The sequence below is a fragment of the Geotrypetes seraphini genome, chromosome 2, assembly GCF_902459505.1.
Source record: "Geotrypetes seraphini chromosome 2, aGeoSer1.1, whole genome shotgun sequence".
NCBI lineage: Eukaryota > Metazoa > Chordata > Amphibia > Gymnophiona > Dermophiidae > Geotrypetes > Geotrypetes seraphini.
In genome coordinates, this window is record NC_047085.1 from 4,627,549 (window position 1) to 4,650,605 (window position 23,057).

The following is a 23,057-nucleotide window of genomic DNA, read 5'->3' on the forward strand; positions in this document are numbered from 1 at the left end:
AAGTTTTCCGCAAACATCTGAAAACCTGGCTTTTCTCAAAAAATGTAAGTCTCCCTCCAACTTAGGAATCAAGGAAACTCTTATATCTTGGCATCCAAGTCCTCTAAATTTTCTTCACACTTCTACCTCTAACCCTCTGTTGTAGTTCCTTCCTATTTCTCCTACTGTAAACCGCGTCGAGCTCTACGAATGTGGAGATGATGCGGTATACAAACCTAAGGATTAGATTAGATTAGATGTGACTCAAAGATGCGTGAGCCTGATTGCATTTCGAGCAAGAATGTGACGCAGTAATCCCCATCCGGGCTGCACGTTCCGGTGGAATGTAAAGTCTAAGAACAATTTTCAATTGCATTTCCCAGTGAGTAATATTGGGTAACACCTTCTGAATGTTCTTCAGGACCCGTTGTAACTGTTGAGCAGTCAACTGGCAATGCAAGTCCTCAGCCCACGCTGTCGCTAGTATATCCAGAATCGTACTTGGTTGGCAATCCTGGATCCCCACAATATGAAATCGTAGAGGAATCCTCTGTTGTGCTGAAAGGCTGAAGAGTTCCGAAAGCGCCTCCCTGCAGACTTCATTAAGGGCAGCCACTGGGAGGGACTGAACATAGTGACGGATCTGGTAATAGGCGAAGAGATCATTAGCCTGTAGGTCAAAAGTCTGTTGCAGCTCGGCAAATGTGACAAGGCTCCCCTCCTCCGAAAACAGGTGAAAAAGATATTGTAGACCTTGTGCTTCCACCTAAGAAAAATGGCATTTTGCATGCCCAGCTGGAAAGCTCCATTGCCCTGTATAGGCAAATATAAAGACACCCTAGAAGACAATTTGGCTGTTTTACAGACCCATCTCCATGTCCATCTGGCCGGCTTAAAAATGGGGTAGTAAGACACCAAAGGATGCATCCTCGGATCCGCCACATGTAGAAAATAGCTCACATGGAACGGAGCCAGCAAAGATAACTCCAGTGGTGTAGCAGAAAAATCAGAAGTTCCTCTAAACCAATTATTAATATGTCTCATATGACAAGCCATAGCATACCAACGTACATTTAATAAACCATAGCCCCCCCTATCCCTGTGCAGACACATCCGTAGCAAGGGCATACGTGGTCGCTTACCACCCCATAGAAAACGCTGTAGCTCTTTTGTTAAACGAATGTTATGAGCGTGGGACAGCAGCAAAGGTAAAACCTGAAAGCGATATAACCATTTGGGAAAGAGCACCATATTAAAAAGGGCTACCCGGCCCGCCATCGATAAGGGAAAAGTGGGCCAATTCTGTAGATGTTGTGAGGTGTCTTGAAGCAATGGGGTGATATTGCTGGTGTACAGGGTCGTAAGGTCTCGGGGGATCTGTACCCCCAAATAGCGAATTGAAGTCTGAGCCCACTTAAATGGGAATTGACCGCTCCATGTCTGTTGTAGTGTCATGGGGCTAGCTAGGGCCATAGATTTCTGGTAGTTCAACGTAAATACTGAATAAAATTTGAATTCGTCAAGCGCTTGCAATAAATATCGGACAGAGTGAGCGGGGTCAGTTAGCAAAAATAATAGGTCATCTGCAAAGGCCAACACTTTGAGTGAATGAATCCCGAAGTCCACACCCACTATGTCGGGGTCCTGAGACACTGTGCGAAGAAAGGGTTCGAGGTACAATAGAAATAAGAGGGGTGACAGGCGACAGCCCTGTCGAGTTCCCCTCTCAATAGGTATTGGGTCAGTAATAATGTCATTGACAAATAGTCTTGCTGTTGGAGTGGAATATAAAGTGCGTAATGCCGAGGCGAACTAGCCAGATATCCCCATACAATTTAACACTTCAAAGAGGTACGTCCAATTGACCTGGTCGAACGCCTGTGCCGCATCCAAGCTGAGTAGGAGCATAGGAGTGTGATGGAGTTGCGTGTGTGCTAAGGCTATCAATGCTTTACGTACGTTATGTACTGCTTGTCTATCCTGTACAAAGCTGACTTGTGTGGATGCAATCACATCGAGGAGAAGGGTCGCTAATCTATCAGCTAAGATTTTGGACAGAATTTTGATGTCTACATTCAGCAAAGAAATTGGGCGATAGGACTCGGGAGCAGATCTGTCTTTGCCAGGCTTCAATATCAACGTGATTAAAGCCTCATTCGCTTCTCCAGGGAAATGTTCATCCTGGATTACCTGGGAGTAATAGTCCCTCAAAAAAGGACTAAGCTGCCCTGAGAGCAGTTTATAAAATTCTGCCGTAAAGCCATCCGGCCCTGGAGCCGAAAAGTTTCGTTGATTGTGGATAGCTTTATGTAGTTCTTTAGGGGTGATGGATGCATTAAGAAACCTAACATCCGAGTCAGAGAGCGGCTGTAAACCGGAATCCGTGAAATAGTCCTTAATAAGGGGTTCAGCTCCCGAGTCCCGGCGCCCATATATCTCCCCGAAGTGGGACTGAAAAAATTGTGATGTGTTCAGTAGTGTGGTGAAATTGGCCCGTGCTATCCTTCAATCCCAGAACATAACGGTGACCCCGCACCTAGGAAGTCAAGTCGCCTTCACTTTTTAACATCTATTTGGCCTCATTGGGAAATTTATTATCCACTTTAAATCTGAAATTTTATATCTGTGTGGATGATATTACTATAATTATTTCCATCATCACACTTTCTGCACTGATTAAGAATTACATCTCATTTGTGCTCACTCAGGTGGAACAATGGACAATTGATTTCAAATTAAAACTTAATTCTGAAAAGACAAAAGTATTTTTGGCTAGTCCAAATGATAAAATCAAAGAGACCATATTTCGATTGAACGGTCAGGATTATCCTATAAATACTTCTATTAAAACACTCAGAGTTACTCTGAACCGTTATTTAGCCTTTGATGAATATATTGACTCATTGGTTAAAAAATGTTTCTTTGTATTGTGGAAACTCTGTACCATCAAAAAGTATTTTGATTCAGTATCATTTAGATCAGTGGTCTCAAACTCAAACCCTTTGCAGGGCCACATTTTGGATTTGTAGGTACTTGGAGGACTGCAGAAAAAATAGTTAATGTTTTATTAAAGAAATGACAATTTTGCTGAGGTAAAACTCTTTAAAGTTTATAAATCTTCCCGCCCCCCCGAAGGCCTGCATATTCCCCCCTTCTTTGCAGCATCCTCCAGATTCCACCCTGGCCTTCCGGTCTTAGCTTCAGCTAATTATCACAGCCTGTAGAGAGGATCAGCAAGTTCCCTCTACCGTGGTCCCACCCCCTCCTCAGACATCAGGGGCAGGATCGCGGCAGAGGGAACGTGCTGCTGAGGACGACAGCAGCATGCAAGGATCGCTACATCACTAGCAATCCTCTCTGCAGGCTGCGGTAATTATCTGAAGGTAAGAGCGGGAGTCCAGGGGGGAAGCCGGAGGACGCTGCAAAGAGCGGGCAGCACTAGTACAGACCGCGGGCCGCAAATAGTACCTGGCGGGCTGCAAGTTTGAGACCACTGATTTAGATTACTGGTTCAATCTTTGATATTAAGTATCCTTGATTACTGTAATATAATATACCTTGGATCTTACAAGAGAATTATCAAAAGATTGAGCATTATTCAGAATTCAGCTGTCCGTCTAAGTTTTGGCTTGAAAAAAAACCCAGATCACTTCAGCCCTAATTACAGAAAATTACATTGGCTGCCGGTAGAGGCAAGAATTATTTTAAGTTTGCTTGCATCTGCTTTGAAACCTTAACTGGCTTAGCTCCAAATTACCTTTCTTCCCACTTTGAGCTGGCTCATACCACCAGACACTCGCGTAGATCTCATTTGTTTTCCTTTCCTACACTAAAATGTTGCCTTTACAAGAGATTCTTGGATAGGACACTCTCATTCCAAGCTGGTAAAATGAATGCTTGGTTAAGTGAAACACTTTTCCTATCAATCTTTCAGAAAATCAGTAAAGGCTTATCTTTTTGATTTTCTTTGTTACCTGTATTTCACTGGTTGTCAGTTGCTTCTTTCATTGTGAACCACTTAGAACTGTTACGGTATTGCGGTATACAAGAATAAAGTTATTATTATCATTATGTAGTGGTGTTTTTGATATTTTTGTTTATATTGGTGCACATAAACAAACAGAAGGTTGTTTTTTTTTTTTTTTAAGAATCCATGATTGAAATCTGGAACCTATAAGTCTCGGATTTATTCCTTGTATAACTCGTTCTGAGCAGGTTTCTGAGATTTTTTCCTCTCTTATAGGGATCTTATCTCTGTTTTTTGAGTTATGTGACACGTTTTTTACTAATATTGGGAAACCATTGGTATTTTAGCTGAGAGCTATTTTGGGGTTTCTTACCATCTTTTGCTATACAAGTAATTGTGCTATATCAGGAAGGCATTGTGTATTGAATGTGTCTCCTCTCTTTCCTTCACAGTGGGGTCTGTGTTTGCACTGGGCATTTATACCATTCTGTTCCTCAAGTTATACTCTTACAAGGATGTGAACAAGTGGTGCCGAGAGAAGAGGAGAGCCAAGGTTAAGACCTTAGCACGTTCGATGTCGGGTAAGTTTTGCTGCCGCTTATTTTAAGCTGCTGAGCTGATCAAAGTGTACAAAGCAGAAAGAAAACATGAGTAGTATTCAAAGAATTGAGGACCTTCTTTTTGGCTAATGTTCTGTACTATACTATTAAACTTGATACATTGCTTCTGGCCATAGCTGTCACCAGCTCCTCCTCTGGCATTCTGACTGGTGATGACAAGACCTCGGAGAGAGGAGGACAGTCACATGTATTGGTATTATCTAGTGACTCAAGAAAAAGCAATATTTACATGTAGATTGATTAGGGATCTGTAGTAACTCTGCTGAGACCTGGGTGGGAGAAGGTCAAGTGCTGAGAGAGGTGAGAACATAGGGTAGGGTGACTCGCTGGATGGGGAACTAGAGAGCACACGCAGGAGCATAAATGGGCAAAAAAATTACTACCCAACACAACAGCAATAGGGCTGTATTGGTAACTACACAAAGTGGCAATTATAGCTCAGAACTGCAAAAGAGATTGTGTTAGTCTGCATGAAGTGGGAAATTGGTTGTCCAGACTTTGGGTCAAATTTTATAGTTATGTGGATGACATTACATAAGAACATAAGAATAGCCTTACTGGGTCAGACCAATGGTTCATCAAGCCCAGTAGCCCGTTCTCACGGTGGCTAATTCAGGTCCCTAGTACCTGGTCAAAACCCAATGAGTAGTGACATTTCATGCTATCAATCCAGGGCAAGTAGTGACTTCCCCCATGTCTTTCTCAATAACAGACTATGGACTTTTCCTCCAGGAAATTGTTCAAACCTTTCTTAAAACCAGCTATGTTAACTGCTCTTACCACAAACTCTGGCAATGTGTTCCAGAGCTTAACTATTCTCTGGGTGAAAAAATATTTCCATTCAGTTAACAGCTGTACATAGGGCCGCCAAGAGAAAATCCGGGACTAGGTACAAAGATTTTTGAGATGACATGTTTAAGACCGGTACCTGAAATGAAATATAGAACATAGAAATTTGCCTTATTGCTATCGAGAATTTTGGTAGTGGTTCTAAAGTTAGGACAATATTGCTATTGCCTTTCTGCTAACCGTCAAACCGTTTATAGTCTCAAATCTCTCGATAACGTAGACAAAAAGGCACGCAATCTCAGGTCATTTATGCTTCAATTACGGCATTTACAGGGAACTTTACCAGTGGAATTATTTCTTCCATCGCTGTCCTGGAAAGTCGTCTTTGCAAGCTATGATGAATCAGTGTGGCTCGTGTCCCATTTTCTTTTTCCTCCCAGAATTCGGTGGGAAAGCAAGGAGGAGTAATCCGAGCAATAAGTTTGAAGCTAGGAATGATCATGTGAGAACACGTGTTGATAGTCACTTTCACAAGTTTTTGTAATTGCAAGGAAAAAACCACAATTTGAAGTGTGTGTATGCAAATGCTAGAAGCCTAAAAAATAAAATACGATAGTTAGAGTATATAACACTGAATGATGAGATAGATATAATAGGCATTTTGGAGACCTGGTGGAAGGAGGACAATCAATGGAACACTGTGTTACCTTGGTACAAATTATATCGCAAGGATAGAGTGGATCAAATTGGAGGTGGGGTTGCGCTATATGTTAAAGAGAGAATTGAATAAAATAAACATTCTGCATGGCATAGATAACAGTGTGGAATCCTTATGGATAGAAATTCCATATGTGAAGGGAAGGAATATAAAGGGTTGGGTTATACAACCATCCCCCGGGACAAAATGAGCAGACAGATGAAGAAATGTTTTCAGAGATTAGGAAAGCTGGAAAAATGGCGAACACTATAAGAGGTGACTTCAATTACCCCAACATTGACTGGTTAAATGTTACATCAGAGAGTGCTAGGGAGGTAAAATTCCTAGATGTCATAAAAGATTGCTTCTTGGAGCAACTGGTCCAGGAACCGACAAGAGGGGGAGCTATTTTAGATTTGGTCCTTAGTGGAATGCAAGACATAGTACAGAAATTAACTGTTTTGGGTCCGTTGGGAAACAGTGATCATAACGTGATCAAATTTGAGCTGATACCGGGAATAATGTCGCAAAAGAAATCTACTGTAGGGGAGTTTAATTTTCGAAAGGGCAACTATGATAAAATGAGGAAAATGGTTAAAAAGAAGATAAAAGGAGCAGTTGCAGAGGTTAGGACTGTAAACCAGGCGTGGATGTTATTTAAAAATACCATTGTGAAAACCCAGACCAGATGTATTACATGTTTCAGCAAAGGTGGAAAGAAGAGGAAACGAGAGCCAGCGTGGTTAAAAGGTGAAGTGAAAGAGGCTATTAGAGCCAAAAAATATCCTTTAAAGAATGGAAAAAGGATCCGAATGAGGAAAATAAGAACACAAGCACTGGCAAGTTAGATGCAAAGCACTGATAAAGACAGCTAAGAAAGAATATGAAGAGAAATTTGCAAAAGAGGCAAAAACTCATAGCAATTTTTTTAGGTACATCAGAAGCAGAAAACCTGTGAGGGAATCTGTGGGACAGAGGACAAAAATAGAAATAGAATCAAGTAAACATTGAACTACCAGACCTTATGTTTCCCAAGGCATCAATTTATTCAAAACATTCTTTGCCCTTATTGGGATAAACAATCAATTCATAGTCTTCTGGTAAAGTGATTTGTGCTGTGCAAAAGATGTATTTTAAAACAAGAATAAAGTGTTTAAAGTGCATGAAGTGTCCAAAAGAAGAAAGCACTAATCATACTCGCCCGACGGCTGCCCAACCGCTTCACATTTTTCATCAGGGGCTGTGCTTCCATAAGCTATTGCAAATAAATAATTTCAAAAAATGTCTAAGAACGCCTTATGGTTTGCACCCGCACAGGGAATAATTTACAAAAATTCCACTTAGCTTGAAGCGTAGGCGTTGTCTCCTTGCAACAGTCTAGCCTCTGCTTCCAGTTGCAGCAATGCCATTGTTCCAGCTGTCAAAATATGAAAAAGGATCTGCAAAAGTTAGAGGAACATAAGAAGTTGCCTCCGCTGGGTCAGACCAGAGGTCCATCGCGCCCAGCAGTCCTCTCCTGCGGCGGCCCATCAGGTCCATGACCTGTAAGGTGATCCTTGTCTAAAACCCTTTATTCCCCTTTATGTTTCTATCTATATCCTTTCATAATCCTATCTCTACCTCTATCTGTATTCCTCAATCCCCATATCCTTCAGGAATTTATCCAATCCTTCTTTAAAACCCCGTAGTGTACTCTGTCCTATCACAACCTCCGGAAGCGCATTCCAGGTGCCCACCACCCTCTGAGTGAAAAAGAACTTCCTAGCATTGGTTCTAAACCTGTCCCCTTTCAATTTCTCCGAGTGCCCCCTTGTTCTTGTGGTTCCCAATAGGCTGAAGTATCTGTCCCTCTCTACCTTCTCTATACCTTTCATGATCTTGAAAGTCTCTATCATGTCTCCTCTGAGTCTCCGCTTTTCCAGGGAGATGAGCCCCAGCCTTTCTAACCTGTCTGCGTACAAAAAGTTTTCCATACCTTTTATCATTTTCGTTGCTCTTCTCTGAACCCTCTCAAGTATCGCCATATCCTTCTTAAAGTACGGTGACCAATATTGGACACAGTACTGCAGAGGCGGACGCACCATCGCACGATACAGCGGCATGATGACTTCCTTCGTCCTGGTTGTAATGCCCTTCTTAATAATACCCAACATTCTGTTTGCTTTCTTTGAGGTTGCCGCGCATTGTGCCGTTGACTTCATTGTTGTATCCACCAGCACACCCGTCTTTTTCAAGGTTACTTTCCCCTAGTACTAACCCCCCATTTTATAGCTGAACATCAGGTTCTTTTTCTCTATATGCATGGCCTTACATTTCTCTACATTGAAGTTCATCTGCCATTTATTTGCCACTCCTCCAGTTTGTTCAGATCCCTTTGTAGGTCTTCACATTCCTCCGCGGTTCTAACCCTGCTATAGAGTTTAGTGTCATCCGCAAACTTTATAACTTCACACATTGTCCCTGTTTCTAGGTCATTTATAAAAACATTGAACAGCAGCGGTCCGCTCGTGACCCTTCTCCAGTCTGAATAGTGGCCCTTCACTCCAATCCTTTGCTTTCTGCCTGCCAACCAGTGTTTAATCCATCTGTATACATCCCCTTTCACCCCGTGGTTCCACAGTTTCCTAAGTAGCTGCTCATGGAGTACCTTGTCAAAGGCTTTTTGGAAGTCGAGATAAATGATGTCTATGGGTTCCCCTTTGTCCATCTGGCTGTTTATCCCTTCAAAGAAGTGCAGTAAGTTTGTTTGGCACGATCTTCCCTTGCAGAAGCCATGCTGGCTCGCTTTCATCTGTCCATTTTTTTCTATGTGCTCACAGATGCTGTCTTATCAGCGCTTCTACTATCTTGCCCGGAACTGAAGTCAAGCTTACCAGCCTGTAGTTCCCGGGTCACCCCTCGATCCCTTTTTAAAGATAGGTATAACATTTGCTATTTTCCAGTCCTCCGGGATCTCCCCAGTTTTCAAGGATAGGTTGCAAATTTGTCGGAGTGTTTCCGCTATTTTGTTTCTTAGTTCTTTTAATACTCTTGGATGGATTCCGTCCGGGCCCGGTGATTTGTCGCTTTTCAATCTATAGAAACATAGAAGATGACGGCAGAAAAGGGCTACAGCCCATCAAGTCTGCCCACTCTGTTTACCCACCCCCTGTCTATGCCCTAATGACCCAATTTCCTTATCTTGACCCTCGTAGGGATCCCACATGGGTATCCCATTTATTCTTAAAGTCTGGCACGCTGTCTGCCTCGATCACCTACACTGGAAGCTTGTTCCAATGATCAACCACTATCTCTGTGAAGAAATACTTTCTGGTGTCGCCATGAAATTTTCCGCCCCCGAGTTTGAGCGAGTGCCCTCTTGTGGCCGAGGGTCCCTTGAGAAAGAAAATATCATCTTCCAGTTCGACATGTCCTGTGAGGTACTTAAATGTTTCGATCATGTCTCCCCTCTCCCTACGTTCCTCAAGAGTGTAGAGCTGCAATTCAGTCTCTCTTCGTACGAGAGACCCTTGAGCCCCGAGATCATCCTGGTGGCCGTCCGCTGAACCGTTTCAATTCTGCGCACATCTTTACTGTAATGTGGCCTCCAGAATTGCACACAGTACTCCAGATGAGGTCTCACCATGGCCCTGTACAACGGCATTATAACTTCAGGCTTTCGGCTGACGAAACTTCTATTGATACAAACCAATATCTGCCTTGCCTTAGATGAAGCCTTCTCCACTTGATTGGCAGTTTTCATGTCTGCACTGATGATTACTCCTAAATCTCGTTTTGCTGAAGTCCTAGTTAAAGTTTCTCCGTTCAAGAAGTACGTCCTGTATGGATTTCCGCTTCCGAGGTGCATGACCTTACATTTCTTAGCATTGAAGCCTAGCTGCCAGGTTGAGGACCAACTTTCCAATGTAAGCAGGTCCTGCGCCATATAATTCTGTAAACTGCATTCACTTACTATATTACATAGTTTGGCGTCACGGGCGAATAGTGTTATTTTACCTTGAAGCCCTTGAGTCAGATCCCCTATGAATATGTTGAAAAGGAGTGGACCCAGGACCGAGCCCTGCGGCACTCCACTGGTCACCTCCGATGTTGGAGGATATCCTCATGGCTTATCTCTATTTGCGACAGTTTTTCTTCTTGGTCTCTACTTATGATTTCTTCGGGTTCTGGTACATTGGATGGTCTAATGCCTGGCATCTAAAATTCAATGCAAAGAAATGCAGAGTAATGCATTTGGGGATTAATAATCGGAAGGAACCATATATGTTGGGAGGAGAGAAGCTGATATGCACGGACGGGGTGATAGTGTCCAAAGATCTAAAGGCGAAAAAACAATGTGACAAAGCAGTGGCTGCTGCCAGAAGGATGCTGGGCTGTATAAAGAGAGGCGTAGTCAGTAGAAGGAAGAAGGTGTTGATGCCCCTGTACAGGTCATTGGTAAGGCACTACTTGGAGTATTGTGTTCAGTTTTGGAGACCGTATCTGGCGAAGGACGTAAGAAGACTTGAAGCGGTCCAGAGGAGGGCGATGAAAATGATAGGAGGCTTGCGCAGAAGACGTATGAGGAGAGACTGGAAGCCCTGACTATGTATACCCTAGAGGAAAGTAGAGAGAGGGGAGATATGATTCAGATGTTCAAATACTTGAAAGGTATTAAAGTAGAACAAAATCTTTTCCAGAGAAAGGAAAATGGTAAAACCAGAGGACATAATTTGAGGTTGAGAGGTGGTAGATTCAAAGACAATGTTAGGAAATTCTACTGTACAGAGAGGATGGTGGATGCCTGGATTGCGCTCCTGAGAGAGGTGGTGGAGAGGAAAATGGTGACTGAGTTAAAAAAAAAATAAAAAGCATGGGATGAACACAGAGGATCTAGCGCTCCCAGAGGCTGTTGTAGACAAGAAAACACTAAATGGTTTCAAAGAAGGTTTGGATAGATTCCTAGAAGAAAAAGGGATTGGGGGGTATAGATAGGTATAGACCATTGCTCAGTCAATGGGCCTGATGGGCCGCCGCGGGAGCGGACCGCTGAGCAGGATGGACCTATGGTGTGCCTCAGCGGAGGCAACTTCTTATGTTCTTATGTTCTTATGTTCTTAAATATTGAAGAACTAAGGCTAGTAATGGGTATATTTGCACGGTCTGTGTCTGTATATGGCCGTTTGGTGGAGGATGGGCTGGGGAGGGCTTTAATGGCTGGGAGAGTGTATATGGGCTGCAGTAGGTTTTAATGGAGATTTCGGCAGTTGGAACCCAAGCACAGTACTGGGTAGAGCTTTGGATTCTTGCCCAGAAATTGCAGAAAATTGACAAAGGTCTGATTATGGATATACAAAAGTTGGGAAAGAAAGGGGAAGTGCTGTTGCTGGGTGATTTCAACCTGCTGGAAGTGAACTGAAAAGTTCTGTTCTCAGAATCGGAAAGAAGTAGGGAGAATGTGGATACCTTTAAAGGTGCTATGCTCAGAAAAAATGGTGACAAGAACCCACAAGGGAAAAAGTGATACTGGATCTGGTGCTCACAAATGGAGAAAGTGTCTCTAATGTCCGAATGGGGCCTACCTGGGAAGTAGAAGACTGGAAGACCCTAAATATGTATACGCTGGGAGAGAGGAGGGACAAGGGAGATACGATACAGACGTTTAAATACTTGAAAGGTATTAATATAGAACCAAATCTTTTCTAGAGAAGAGAAAATGGTAAAACTAGAGGGCATAATTTCAGGTTGCAGGGAAGAAGACTCAGGAGCAATGTTAGGAAATTATTTTTCACGGAGAGGGTGGTAGATGCCTGGAATGCCTTCCCAATGGAAGTGGTGAAGAGGAAAACAGTGATGGAATTCAAAAAAGTGTGGGATAAACATAGAGGATCTCTAATTAGGAAATGAAGGATGTAAATTAGAGCTATTGCCTGTACTGGCAGACCTGCATGATCTGTGTCCCATATGTGGTAATTTGATGTAGGATGGGCAGGGGAGGGCATCAATGGGATCTACACTAACTTGGAACATAAGGATGTTACTAGTCAGACTTTATGGTAGATATCCTGCGAACAGGATGGTTGGAGAGACTGAAGTGAGCTTGGACGGCAACTTCAGCATTTGAACCCTAGGACAATACCATGACCCAGAAATATCAATGAAGAGCCAAGAGTTAATTTAATTATATATTTTTAATGGGTATAACTAATGGGCAGACTGGATGAACCATTCAAGGTCTCTGTGGCGTCTCTTCGGGTCCAAGTACCTGGGCTCTCTTGTTTTCATGCCCTGGGTCGTCCTTTATCTTTGGCGTCTCACCCTGATGTTGCCTGATTTCTGACAGGGGTTCTTCACATTGGACCACCAATTTATCTACCATTCCCTTTGTGGTACCTCTCCCTGGTACTGTATAGTGTATCCAAGACTTCCTTTTAGCCCTTTCAGGATGCTTCTCTCTTGGCCTTGATGCTCCAGAGGGTTTTTCTGATTGCTGTTCAATCAGCGAGCCATGTCTCCAGACGCTAGTCTCTTTCTTGCAATGAATCATTCCTCCAAATCTTGGAGACTGGGTTTTCCTTGCACACTGCTCCTTTCTTCCTGCCGAAGATGGTTTTGGCTTTCCATGTTGATCAGGAAGTACGTGTACATGTTTCTCAGCTTACTGATTCAAAGACACAGGATTTTGAGGATCCTGGATATGCACAGAGTGCTTCTTCACTATTTGATGGTCACACATGAGTTTGTCTTTCTGACCATTTGTTTTTGTTGACTTATTCTGTCCAATGGGGTGATCCCGCTGCTAAGGCCTCAATTTTCCAGATGGATGGCCCTTTTGTCAGCCTACATGCTTTCTGAGAAACAGTCTCCTGTTTCCATCCAGGTGCATTCTTCTAGATGTGTGGCTTCTTTGTGAGCCGAAGCTAGAGCTGTCTCCCCTGAAGAGATTTACACGGCAGCAAAGTGGTCTTCTATACACTTGTTTGCCCTGGTTTGCAGAGTGCATGTGGTGGCGAGACAGGTCTCTGCCTTTGGGGTTCTCAATCTTGAGGGTCGGTGCAGTCAGCCTGCCCTGGCCTTTTGGGGACTGCTTTTGTACGTCCCACTTGTCTAGAATGTCTCGCCTATTGCGCTGGAAAAAGAGATTATGTACTTACCCTGGTAAGCTCTTTTCCAGTAGATAGGTGAGACATTCTAGACTCCTGCCTTGTCATTCCTGCGCTTAACTATTATGTCAATTTGTTTCATGTGTCTCCAAGTTTCTGAGCTCCCTTAATGTTTTGCTGGGTGTTTGCAGCTGATATTTTCATGTTACTCCTTTGAGCTGAACAGTTATTGATGAGCTTGTTTGGTTTGGGTGTCTCTTCTTCACATTGATTTGGTGGCCCTTGGTGCTTGGGTACTAACTGTAGATGGAGCTAAGGAGCTCAGTGAAGTATAGAAGAGAGACAGAGAAAAATCCAAACTGGATTCCTTCTGCAGATGGCATGCGGCCAAGGAGACACTACCCACTTGTCTAGAATGTCTCACCTAACTACTGGGTAAATACATAATCTCTTTTTTATGATTAACTTTTGAACTATAAGTACAGGTATATTAGATTGTGAGCCTACGGGACAAATAGGGAACACGCTTCAGTACTTGATTGTAAACTGCTTAGATATCCTTGATAGGCAGTATATAAATACCTAATAAAATAAAAATATATATTTTTCCTCAAAAAAGCATTTTATTAAAAAAAAAAAAAATAATAAAAATTATACGGCCCGGTTGTAAAGCTTTCCTTCACTGTGCTATTGTTATGGGTCGGAAAAGCATCTTACATTGTTGGCTAACTACACAGCTGCCTACGATTTCACAATGGAGATTCCTGATGATGCAACAAATGTTATTTGTGCGCCATGAAATTCAAGATATGGACACGCAAGAGGGTCGTCTCGTTGCTCACTATTGGTGATTCTGTGGGACTCTGACCTCATACATTAGAGACAAAGTGTGGAATTCAGCCCTCTCGTATTCTTGATTGATCGATTTAGGAGTCCTGTGTATATGTTGCTCCTGCTGTTCCCTGGGTGGGAGGGGGGATGGGATGTTGTTTTCTTCATGATTGTTTGATTGCATTTGTGCTGTGCTGCTGTTGTTATGTGAGGGACTTTTGTTTGCAACTTTCAATAAAAATGATTTCAAATTTAAAAAAAAATCATCCAATTTAAATTTTTAAAAAAATCTTTTTTTTTTTTTAAATCATTGATTTTTATCTACCCTGCCTGTACTAAACTAGGGCTTCTTGGTAATGGCCACATACAGATGTGCTCTAAAAACTGTCTGTAGAAAGTATTTATCAGATGTATCTTTTTATGTGCACCCTCAGAAGAAAGTTGAATTTACATAATTTGGTAGCCTTACAAAATGGATCAATTTATAGTCTTGGTATATTACTAGACTTCCCTTTCTTGATGTGTTTCAGCTCCTGTCATCAAGGCCAATGGGGATATGGCCCACAGCATGGTATCCTACCCTGGAAATTTGAAATACAGAGGTAAGGCTGAAATCGCCACATCAACACCCTGCTATATTTAGTACAGCAGATTTTTAATAGGGAGGGTTTGAGGGAAGGGAATCTAAGCACAGGGGAGGGTTTTATTTGACATAGGTCCTCTGTCCACCCTTCCCCCCTCCACACACATACTGATCATAAGAGCTGCTTTAAGTTTCTTAACCAATGCTTTTGAATATCATCCAAGATTCGGATAAGTGCAGGTGGCCAAGTATGCACAGATATGTCCTGGATATTTGGTGCCAGTGCCTGGACATGGCCTTGAATGAATAGCCTGGCCTAATTCAGCCCATGGCTGTCAACATTTAAAAATACACTGACCACTGTTGGCTGAATACTAACCAGTCGCTTATCAGTAACAAAGTAGAAGAGACTAGGCAAAAAGCAATACAGAAGATAATAATAATAATAACTTTATTCTTTTATACCACCATAACCAAAAGTTCTAGGCGGTTTACACTAAAAAGAGTTGGACAATCAGTGAACATAAGAATTGCTGCTGTTGGGTTAGACCAGTGGTCCCATCGTGCCCAGCTCCTGCGGTGGTCCCCAGGTCAAAGACCACTGCCATAACCGAGACCAGCCCTACCTGCGTACGTTCTAGTTCCACAGGAACTTGTCTAACTTTGTCTTGAATCCCTGGATGGTGTTTTCCCCTACGACAGCCTCCGGAAGAGCGTACCAGTTTTCTACCACTCTCTGGGTGAAAAAGAACTTCCTTACGTTTGTACGGAATCTATCCCCTTTTAACTTTAGAGAGTGCCCTCTCGTTTTCCCTACCTTGGAGAGGGTGAACAACCTGTCTTTATCTACTAAGTCTATTCCCTTCATTATCTTGAAGATTTCAATCATATCCCCTCTCAGTCTCCTCTTTTCAAGGGAGAAGAGGCCCAGTTTCTCTAATCTTTCACTGTATGACTATTTCTCCAGCCAGTGGCGTACCGCGGGGGGGAGGGGGCTGTCTGCCCCGCCCCGGGTGCAGCCTTGGGGGGGGTTCACAGCTGGCCAGGTCCCCTTACCTTCTTGGTGCTTCCCGCCCACCCGACCGCCCACATGGCCGACAACAGGCCCGGTCCAACAAACCTCCCTGCCCTGTGGCTGCGAGTCTAAATTACCTTCTTACAGCAGAGGGAGCATTGAAGCTGCGTGTGGCTGCCGTAAAGGTCATCTCTGACACAACCGGAAGTTGCATCAGAGACGACCTTTACGGCAGCCATATGCAACTACAATGCTCCGGCTGCTATAAGAAGGCAATTTAGACTCGTGCCCACAGGGCAAGGAGGTTTGTCGGGCCATGCCTGTTTTCAGTCGGGTGGTCGGGGGGGGGGGGAGAAAGGGAGGAAAGGTGGAATGGAGAGGAAAAGACGCTTAAGGGAAATGGGTAAAACAGGGGGGGAGAAGAACGCTGAAAGCACATGGGGAAGACGGGAGGGGAGAAGGATGCTGAAAGGAAATGGGGAAGAGAGAGTGGGGAGAAGACACTGAAGGGAAATGGGGAAGAGAGTGGGGAGAAGACGCTGAAGGGAAATGGGGAAGAGAGAGTGGGGAGAAGACGCTGAAGGGAAATGGGGAAGAGAGAGTGGGGAGAAGACGCTGGCAGGGAAGAACACAGAGATGCCAGACTATGGGGGAGCGGAGGGAAGAAGATGGGTGCCAGACCAATTTGGAAGGGGGGAGAAAGGGAGAGGCACAGTAACAGAACAAATGGAAGACGAAGAGAGACAGTGGACCTTTATGTGAAGAAAATCAATAAAAACAAAAGAAAAAGGAAGCCGATATGGTTCTCCAACCTAGTGGCTGAGAAAATAAAGGCGAAAGAGTTGGCGTTCATGAAATATAAAAAAACCCAAGAAGAGGAGAGCAGAAAGGACTACAGGGTGAAACTGAAAGAAGCCAAGAGAGAGATACGTTTGGCGAAGGCACAGGCGGAAGAACAAATGGCTAAAAATGTAAAAAAGGGAGATAAAATTTTTTTCAGATATATTAGTGAAAGGAGGAAGATAAAAAATGGAATTGCTAGGCTAAAAGATGCTGGGAACAAATATGTGGAGAGTGATGAGGAGAAAGCAAATGTGCTAAACAAATACTTCTGTTCTGTGTTCACAGAAGAAAATCCTGGAGAAGGACCGAGATTGTCCGGCAAAGTTACACGAGAAAATGGAGTAGATTCTGCGCCGTTCACGGAGGAGGGTGTTTATGAGCAACTTGAAAAACTGAAGGTGGACAAAGCGATGGGACCAGACGGGATCCATCCCAGGATACTAAGGGAACTCAGAGAGGTTCTGGCGAGTCCTATTAAAGACTTGTTCAACAAATCTCTGGAGACGGGAGTGATTCCTGGGGATTGGAGGAGAGCGGATGTGGTCCCTATTCATAAAAGTGGTCACAGGGATGAAGCAGGAAACTACAGGCCGGTGAGCCTCACTTCAGTTGTTGGAAAAATAATGGAAGTGTTGCTGAAAGAAAGGATAGTGTATTTCCTTGAATCTAATGGGTTACATGATCCGAGGCAACATGGCTTTACAAAAGGTAAATCGTGCCAAACGAACCTGATTGAATTTTTTGATTGGGTGACCAGAGAGCTGGATCGAGGACATATGCTAGATGTAATTTATTTGGATTTCAGCAAAGCCTTTGATACAGTTCCTCATAGGAGGCTGTTGAACAAACTTGAAGGGCTGAAGTTAGGACCCAAAGTGGTGAACTGGGTCAGAAACTGGCTGTCGGACAGACGCCAGAGGGTGGTGGTTAATGGAAGTCGCTCGAAGGAAGAGGGAGTGGAAAATATGAAAAAGGATCTGCAAAAGTTAGAGGAATGGTCTAATGCCTGGCAACTAAATTTCAATGCAAAGAAATGCAGAGTAATGCATTTGGGGATTAATAATAGGAAGGAACCGTATATGCTGGGAGGAGAGAAGCTGATATGCACGGACGGGGAGAGGGACCTTGGGGTGATAGTGTCCGAAGATCTAAAGGCGAAAAAAACAGTGTGACAAGGCAGTGGCTGCTGCCAGAAGGATTCTGGGCTGTATAAAGAGAGGCATAGTCAGTAGAAGAAAGAAGGTGTTGATGCCCCTGTACAGGTCATTGGTGAGGCCCCACTTGGAGTATTGTGTTCAGTTTTGGAGACCGTATCTGGCGAAAGACGTAAGAAGACTTGAGGCGGTCCAGAGGAGGGCGACGAAAATGATAGGAGGCTTGCACCAGAAGACATATGAGGAGAGACTGGAAGCCCTGAATATGTATACCCTAGAGGAAAGGAGAGACAGGGGAGATATGATTCAGACGTTCAAATACTTAAAGGGTATTAACGTAGAACAAAATCTTTTCCAGAGAAAGGAAAATGGTAAAACCAGAGGACATAATTTGAGGTTGAGGGGTGGTAGATTCAGGGGCAATGTTAGGAAATTCTACTTTACGGAGAGGGTGGTGGATGCCTGGAATGCGCTCCCGAGAGAGGTGGTGGAGAGTAAAACTGTGACTGAGTTCAAAGAAGCATGGGATGAACACAGAAGATTTAGAATCAGAAAATAATATTAAAGATTGAACTAGGCCAGTTATTGGGCAGACTTGTACGGTCTGTGTCTGTGTATGGCCGTTTGGAGGAGGATGGGCAGGGGAGGGCTTCAATGGCTGGGAGGGTGTAGATGGGCTGGAGTAAGTCTTAACAGAGATTTCGGCAGTTGGAACCCAAGCACAGTACCGGGTAAAGCTTTGGATTCTCGCCCAGAAATAGCTAAGAAGAAAAAAAAAAAAAAAAAAATTTTAAATTGAATCAGGTTGGGCAGACTGGATGGACCATTCGGGTCTTTATCTGCCGTCATCTACTATGTTACTATGTTACTATGGATGGAAGGAATTGAATGAGAACACGAGGAAAGCAGAAACCAGGCAACAAAGGTAGAAAAAAAATTCTATTTCTTTTTTTTTTCTTCTTCTTCAGGATAAAGTAGTATATTAGTTGTGTTGATAAAAATTTATAAACAAAGCTCTGCCAACTGAACATCTCTTTCTCCAGTTCAGCAGCCAAAACTTTGATTTATAAGGAAGGAATAAGCTAAATATTGCAGTACTGAGGCTTGTATGGATACTGCAGGGACAGTGACAGGGCGGTGAATGGGATGGCGGTGACGGGGTGGTGAAGGGGATGGTGCAGTGACGGGGACAGATTTTTTTCTAGTGCTCACGTCAAAAGCTTCCCTCTAACTCAGCTTCCTGTTTCCGCTTTTGACTGAGCACAGTGTTGCCGATCTGAAGTTCTGTTGATGCTAGGGGTAGAAGAAGTCCCGTTACCGATGGGGGGGGAGGGGTTGCAGATCTTGTTGCCAAAATCGGATAGGTGAGGAAGGGAGAAAGATGGGCCTATGGTGGATGGAGAGATTGAGAGAAGGGGGCAGATGATGGAAGTGGGGAGAAAAGGGAGAGAAAAGAGGGCAGATGATGGAAGTAGGGAGAAGGGGCAGATGATGGAAGTGGGGAGAGAGAAGAGGGCAGATGATGGGGGAAAAGGATTGAGTTAGGGAAATACTGGAGGGGGTGAGGGAAAGAGATGGCGAGCTGTAGGTAGACAGTAAAAAAGGAAATTGATGAGAGGGTAGTAAGAACGTAATCTAGATGGATGCAGAAAATAAATTGAAAAGGAAAATGAGGGATTGCAGAAGACAGGTGTTGGAGAGGGAAGGAGAGGAGAGAGATGCCAGACCAATGGGGGTGAAAGGAGAGATGGAAGGGGGAGGCATACAGTTTCTGGAAGGGGCATAGAAGGAGAAAATATGCCATATAGGGAGGGGCAGAGAGATGGCAGACAGTGGATGGAAGGAATAGAGTAACAAGAAGATGAGGAAAGCAGAAACCAGAGAAGACAAAGGTAGAACAAAAATTTTCTATTTATTTGTTGCTTTAGGAGACATGTGTCACTGTTTCTGTGGTGTTGCATTGTATGCAGAGTCCAGCTTCTTACTGGTTCAATTTAACTTTTGTCTATGTATTTCTATTTTATCCCCCCTTTTACAAAACTGTGGAGCATTTTTTAGCGCCAGCTGTGGTGGTAGCAGCTCTGATGCTCAGAATTCTATGAGCGTCAGAGCTGTTACCACCGTGGCTAAAATCCACACTACAGTTTTGTAAAAGGGGGAGGGGTTAGTTTGTGATGACATATTCCATACTAGGTGAAGGTGTTTTCTGTGTTCTGTGTGTTCGAAAGACAGGGTTTTCTGTTAGGATTGACAGTGTAGGATTGATCTGTACTAGTCTGGCTTGTTTAGTTTTACAATGGGTGAATTGATGTACTGCTCACTGCAATATGTAAGATGCTGCCTTTTCCTAGGTACTCATGTGTGACGTGTGGCTATTACTAAAAATCATGTTTTTCGTACAGATGGGGGGTGGGTGGCAAAAAATGATGGGCCCCGGGTGTCACATATGCTAGGTACGCCACTGCCTCTAGCCCCTTAACCATTTTAGTCGCTCTTCTCTAGACCCTTTCGAGTAGTAAGTACTGTGTCCTTCTTCAAGTACGGCCACCAGTGCTGGACACAGTATTCCAGGTGGGGGCGTACCATGGCCCGGTACAGCACGATGATAACCTTCTCCGATCTGTTCGTGATTCTCTTCTTAATCATTCCAAGCATTCTGTTTGCCCTTTTTGCTGCTGCCGCGCATTGCGCAGACTGTTTCATCGACAGTAAAAAATACAAATATTTGTAAAATATAATTTCAATAATTAAACTTACTAAGCTGAGAGAGCCATTAAATATAGCTGGAAAGTACTGAGCACAAACTCATAGTCTGAGTAACAAGGTTCAGGCCATGCCAGAGGGCCCTTTGAGTGGCCCTTCATGTGGACCAAGAAGCAGAGAGTATAAATAACTTGCCTGTTGATAAGTGATTGCTTTTCTAAATCCTTATTCTTCCACATTAGGTAGCTAGAAAGAACTGCTTGAAACTTTGTGTTTGTAACTGCAGAATCCATCATATAGCTATAGATTTGCTGACTAACTCTACCAAATCTACTAATATAGAATTAACATGAAGCAAATACTTGGATGGGCACCTGATCATACTCATTCAGATACAGCTCACCAAGATACTGACTCAGAGTTCTGTATCTCAAATACTGCTGTTATAGTCCTTCATTTCTACACTAACTATTTTAACATTGATGTTGCGAATTCTACTCTCTTCAACATGTATACCCCCATCCCAGTCATCACAGGCCAGGGCAGATATGGAGACCATAGTTACCTTCACCTTAGCAAACCCTTAGCACAAATATCCCACTACCTTAGATTTTTTGGCCACTGCTGCACATTGGGCGAAATATTTCATCGTATTGTCTATGATGACACCCAGATCCTTTTCTTGGGCGCTAATCCTCAAGGTGGACCCTAGCATTCAGTAACTGTGATTCAGGTTATTCTTCCCAATGTGCATCACTTTGCATTTGTCCACATTAAATTTAATCTGTTATTTGGACGTCCAGTCTTCCAATTTTCTAAGGTCCGCCTGCAATTTTTCACAATCCGCATGTGTTTTAACGAATTTGAAGAGTTTAGTGTCATCTGCAAATTTAATCACCTCACTCGTCGTTCCAATTTCCAAATCATTTATAAATAAGTTAAATAGCACCGGTCCCAGTACAGACCCCTGCGGCACTCCACTGTTTACTCTCCTCCATTGAGAAAAATGACCATTTAAACCTACCCTCTGTTTTCTATCCGATAACCAATTCCTAATCCACAACTGAACTTTGATAATAATAATAATAACAGTTTATATACCGCAATACCGTGAAGTTCTATGTGGTATATAAACTGTATAGATATATAAAAGGAAAGAAACCAGCAAGAGAGGCAGTGGGCCCTCTCGATGACCAAGGAGGTCACAAATGAGGACACTACAACAATGCCAGACACAGGGAAGATATTCACCAGAGGCATAGAGGAAAGCCTTGCAACAGTAAATGTGGAATTGGACATGATATACTTTCAGATTGACAAACTAAAAAGTGACAAATCCCCTGGACCGGATGGAATACACCCGAGAGTATTAAAGGAACTTAAGGTAGAAATTGGCAAACTATTGCAATCCTTAGCTAACATATCAATTAGAACCGGGCAAATACCAGAGGACTGGAGGATAGCAAATGTCATCCCAATTTTCAAAAAAGGATCAAGAAGTGAACCAGGAAACTACAGACCTGTGAGCCTCACATCAGTTCCTGGGAAGATAATTGAAGCACTAATTAAAGACAACATTGTACAACACTTGGAAGATCACAACCTAATAAGGGCTAGTCAACACGGCTTTAGGAAAGGGAAATCATGTCTGACAAATTTACTTCAATTCTTTGAGAAGGTGAACAAACAATTGGATAGTGGAGATCCAGTGGACATAGTTTACTTGGACTTCCAGAAAGCGTTTGACAAGGTTCCGTATGCAAGGCTTATGAGAAAACTACTGAGCCATGGAATAGGAGGAGAAGTGCACAGATGGATTGGCAAACGGCTAGAGAACAGAAGGCAGAGGGTTAGCATAAATGGGCAATTCTCGGACTGGGAGAGAGTGACTAGCGGCGTGCCCCAGGGTTCGGTTCTTGGGCCTATCTTGTTTAATATTTTTATAAATGACCTTGAAGAGGAAACAACATGCAATATAACAAAGTTTGCAGATGATACAAAACTATGTCGGGTGGTTGGCTCTCTAGGGGACTGCGAGGATCTCCAGAAGGATCTAAATCAGCTGGAAACTTGGCTGAAAAAGTGGCAGATGAATTTTAACATAGACAAATGCAAGGTGATGCATCTAGGAAAGAAAAACAAAGAACATGAGTATAAGATATTGGGGGTGACATTAGCCAAATGCGAACAAGAAAGGGATTTGGGGGTACTGATAGACAGAACCCTAAAGCCTTCGGCTCAATGTGCGGCAGCAGCGAAGAAAGCAAACAGGATGTTGGGCATGATTAAGAAGGGGATCACGAGTAGATCGGAAGAGGTCATAATGCCACTTTACAGAGCAATGGTCAGACCTCACTTGGAATACTGTGTCCAACACTGGTCTCCATACCTTAAGAAGGATATAGCTCTGCTGGAGAGGGTGCAGAGGCGAGCCACGAAACTAGTCAAAGGTATGGAAAATTTGAGCTACAAAGAACGCCTCAGAAAACTGGGACTATTCACCCTCGAGAAGAGGGGATTTGATAGAGACTTTTAAAATATTAAAAGGATTTGATAAAATAGACCAGGAAACAGCATTACTAACATTTTCGGAGGTGACACGGGGTCATAGCCTGAAACTGAGTGGCAGCAGGTTTAGGACAAATGTTAGGAAGTTCTGTTTCACACAGCGAGTGGTTGGCGCTTGGAATGCTCTCCCGGAGGAGGTTGTGGCGGAGACTACTGTTCCGAGTTTCAAGCGCAAGTTGGATGCACACCTTCTTGCAAATCATATCGAGGGATACGGGAAATCCCG

The 23,057-nt window shown here is 43.4% G+C and overlaps 1 protein-coding gene across 1 annotated transcript in view; it reads left to right on the top strand.

Moving 5' to 3' along the window:
- Positions 1-23,057, top strand: part of DGAT1 (diacylglycerol O-acyltransferase 1) — a 286,769-nt gene that overhangs the window by 121,962 nt on the left and 141,750 nt on the right. Inside the window, exons 7-8 of the mRNA XM_033933026.1 lie at positions 4,399-4,527; positions 14,496-14,567. Of these exons, the coding sequence (XP_033788917.1) occupies positions 4,399-4,527; positions 14,496-14,567 (201 nt within the window). The remainder of the gene's footprint in view (positions 1-4,398; positions 4,528-14,495; positions 14,568-23,057) is intronic.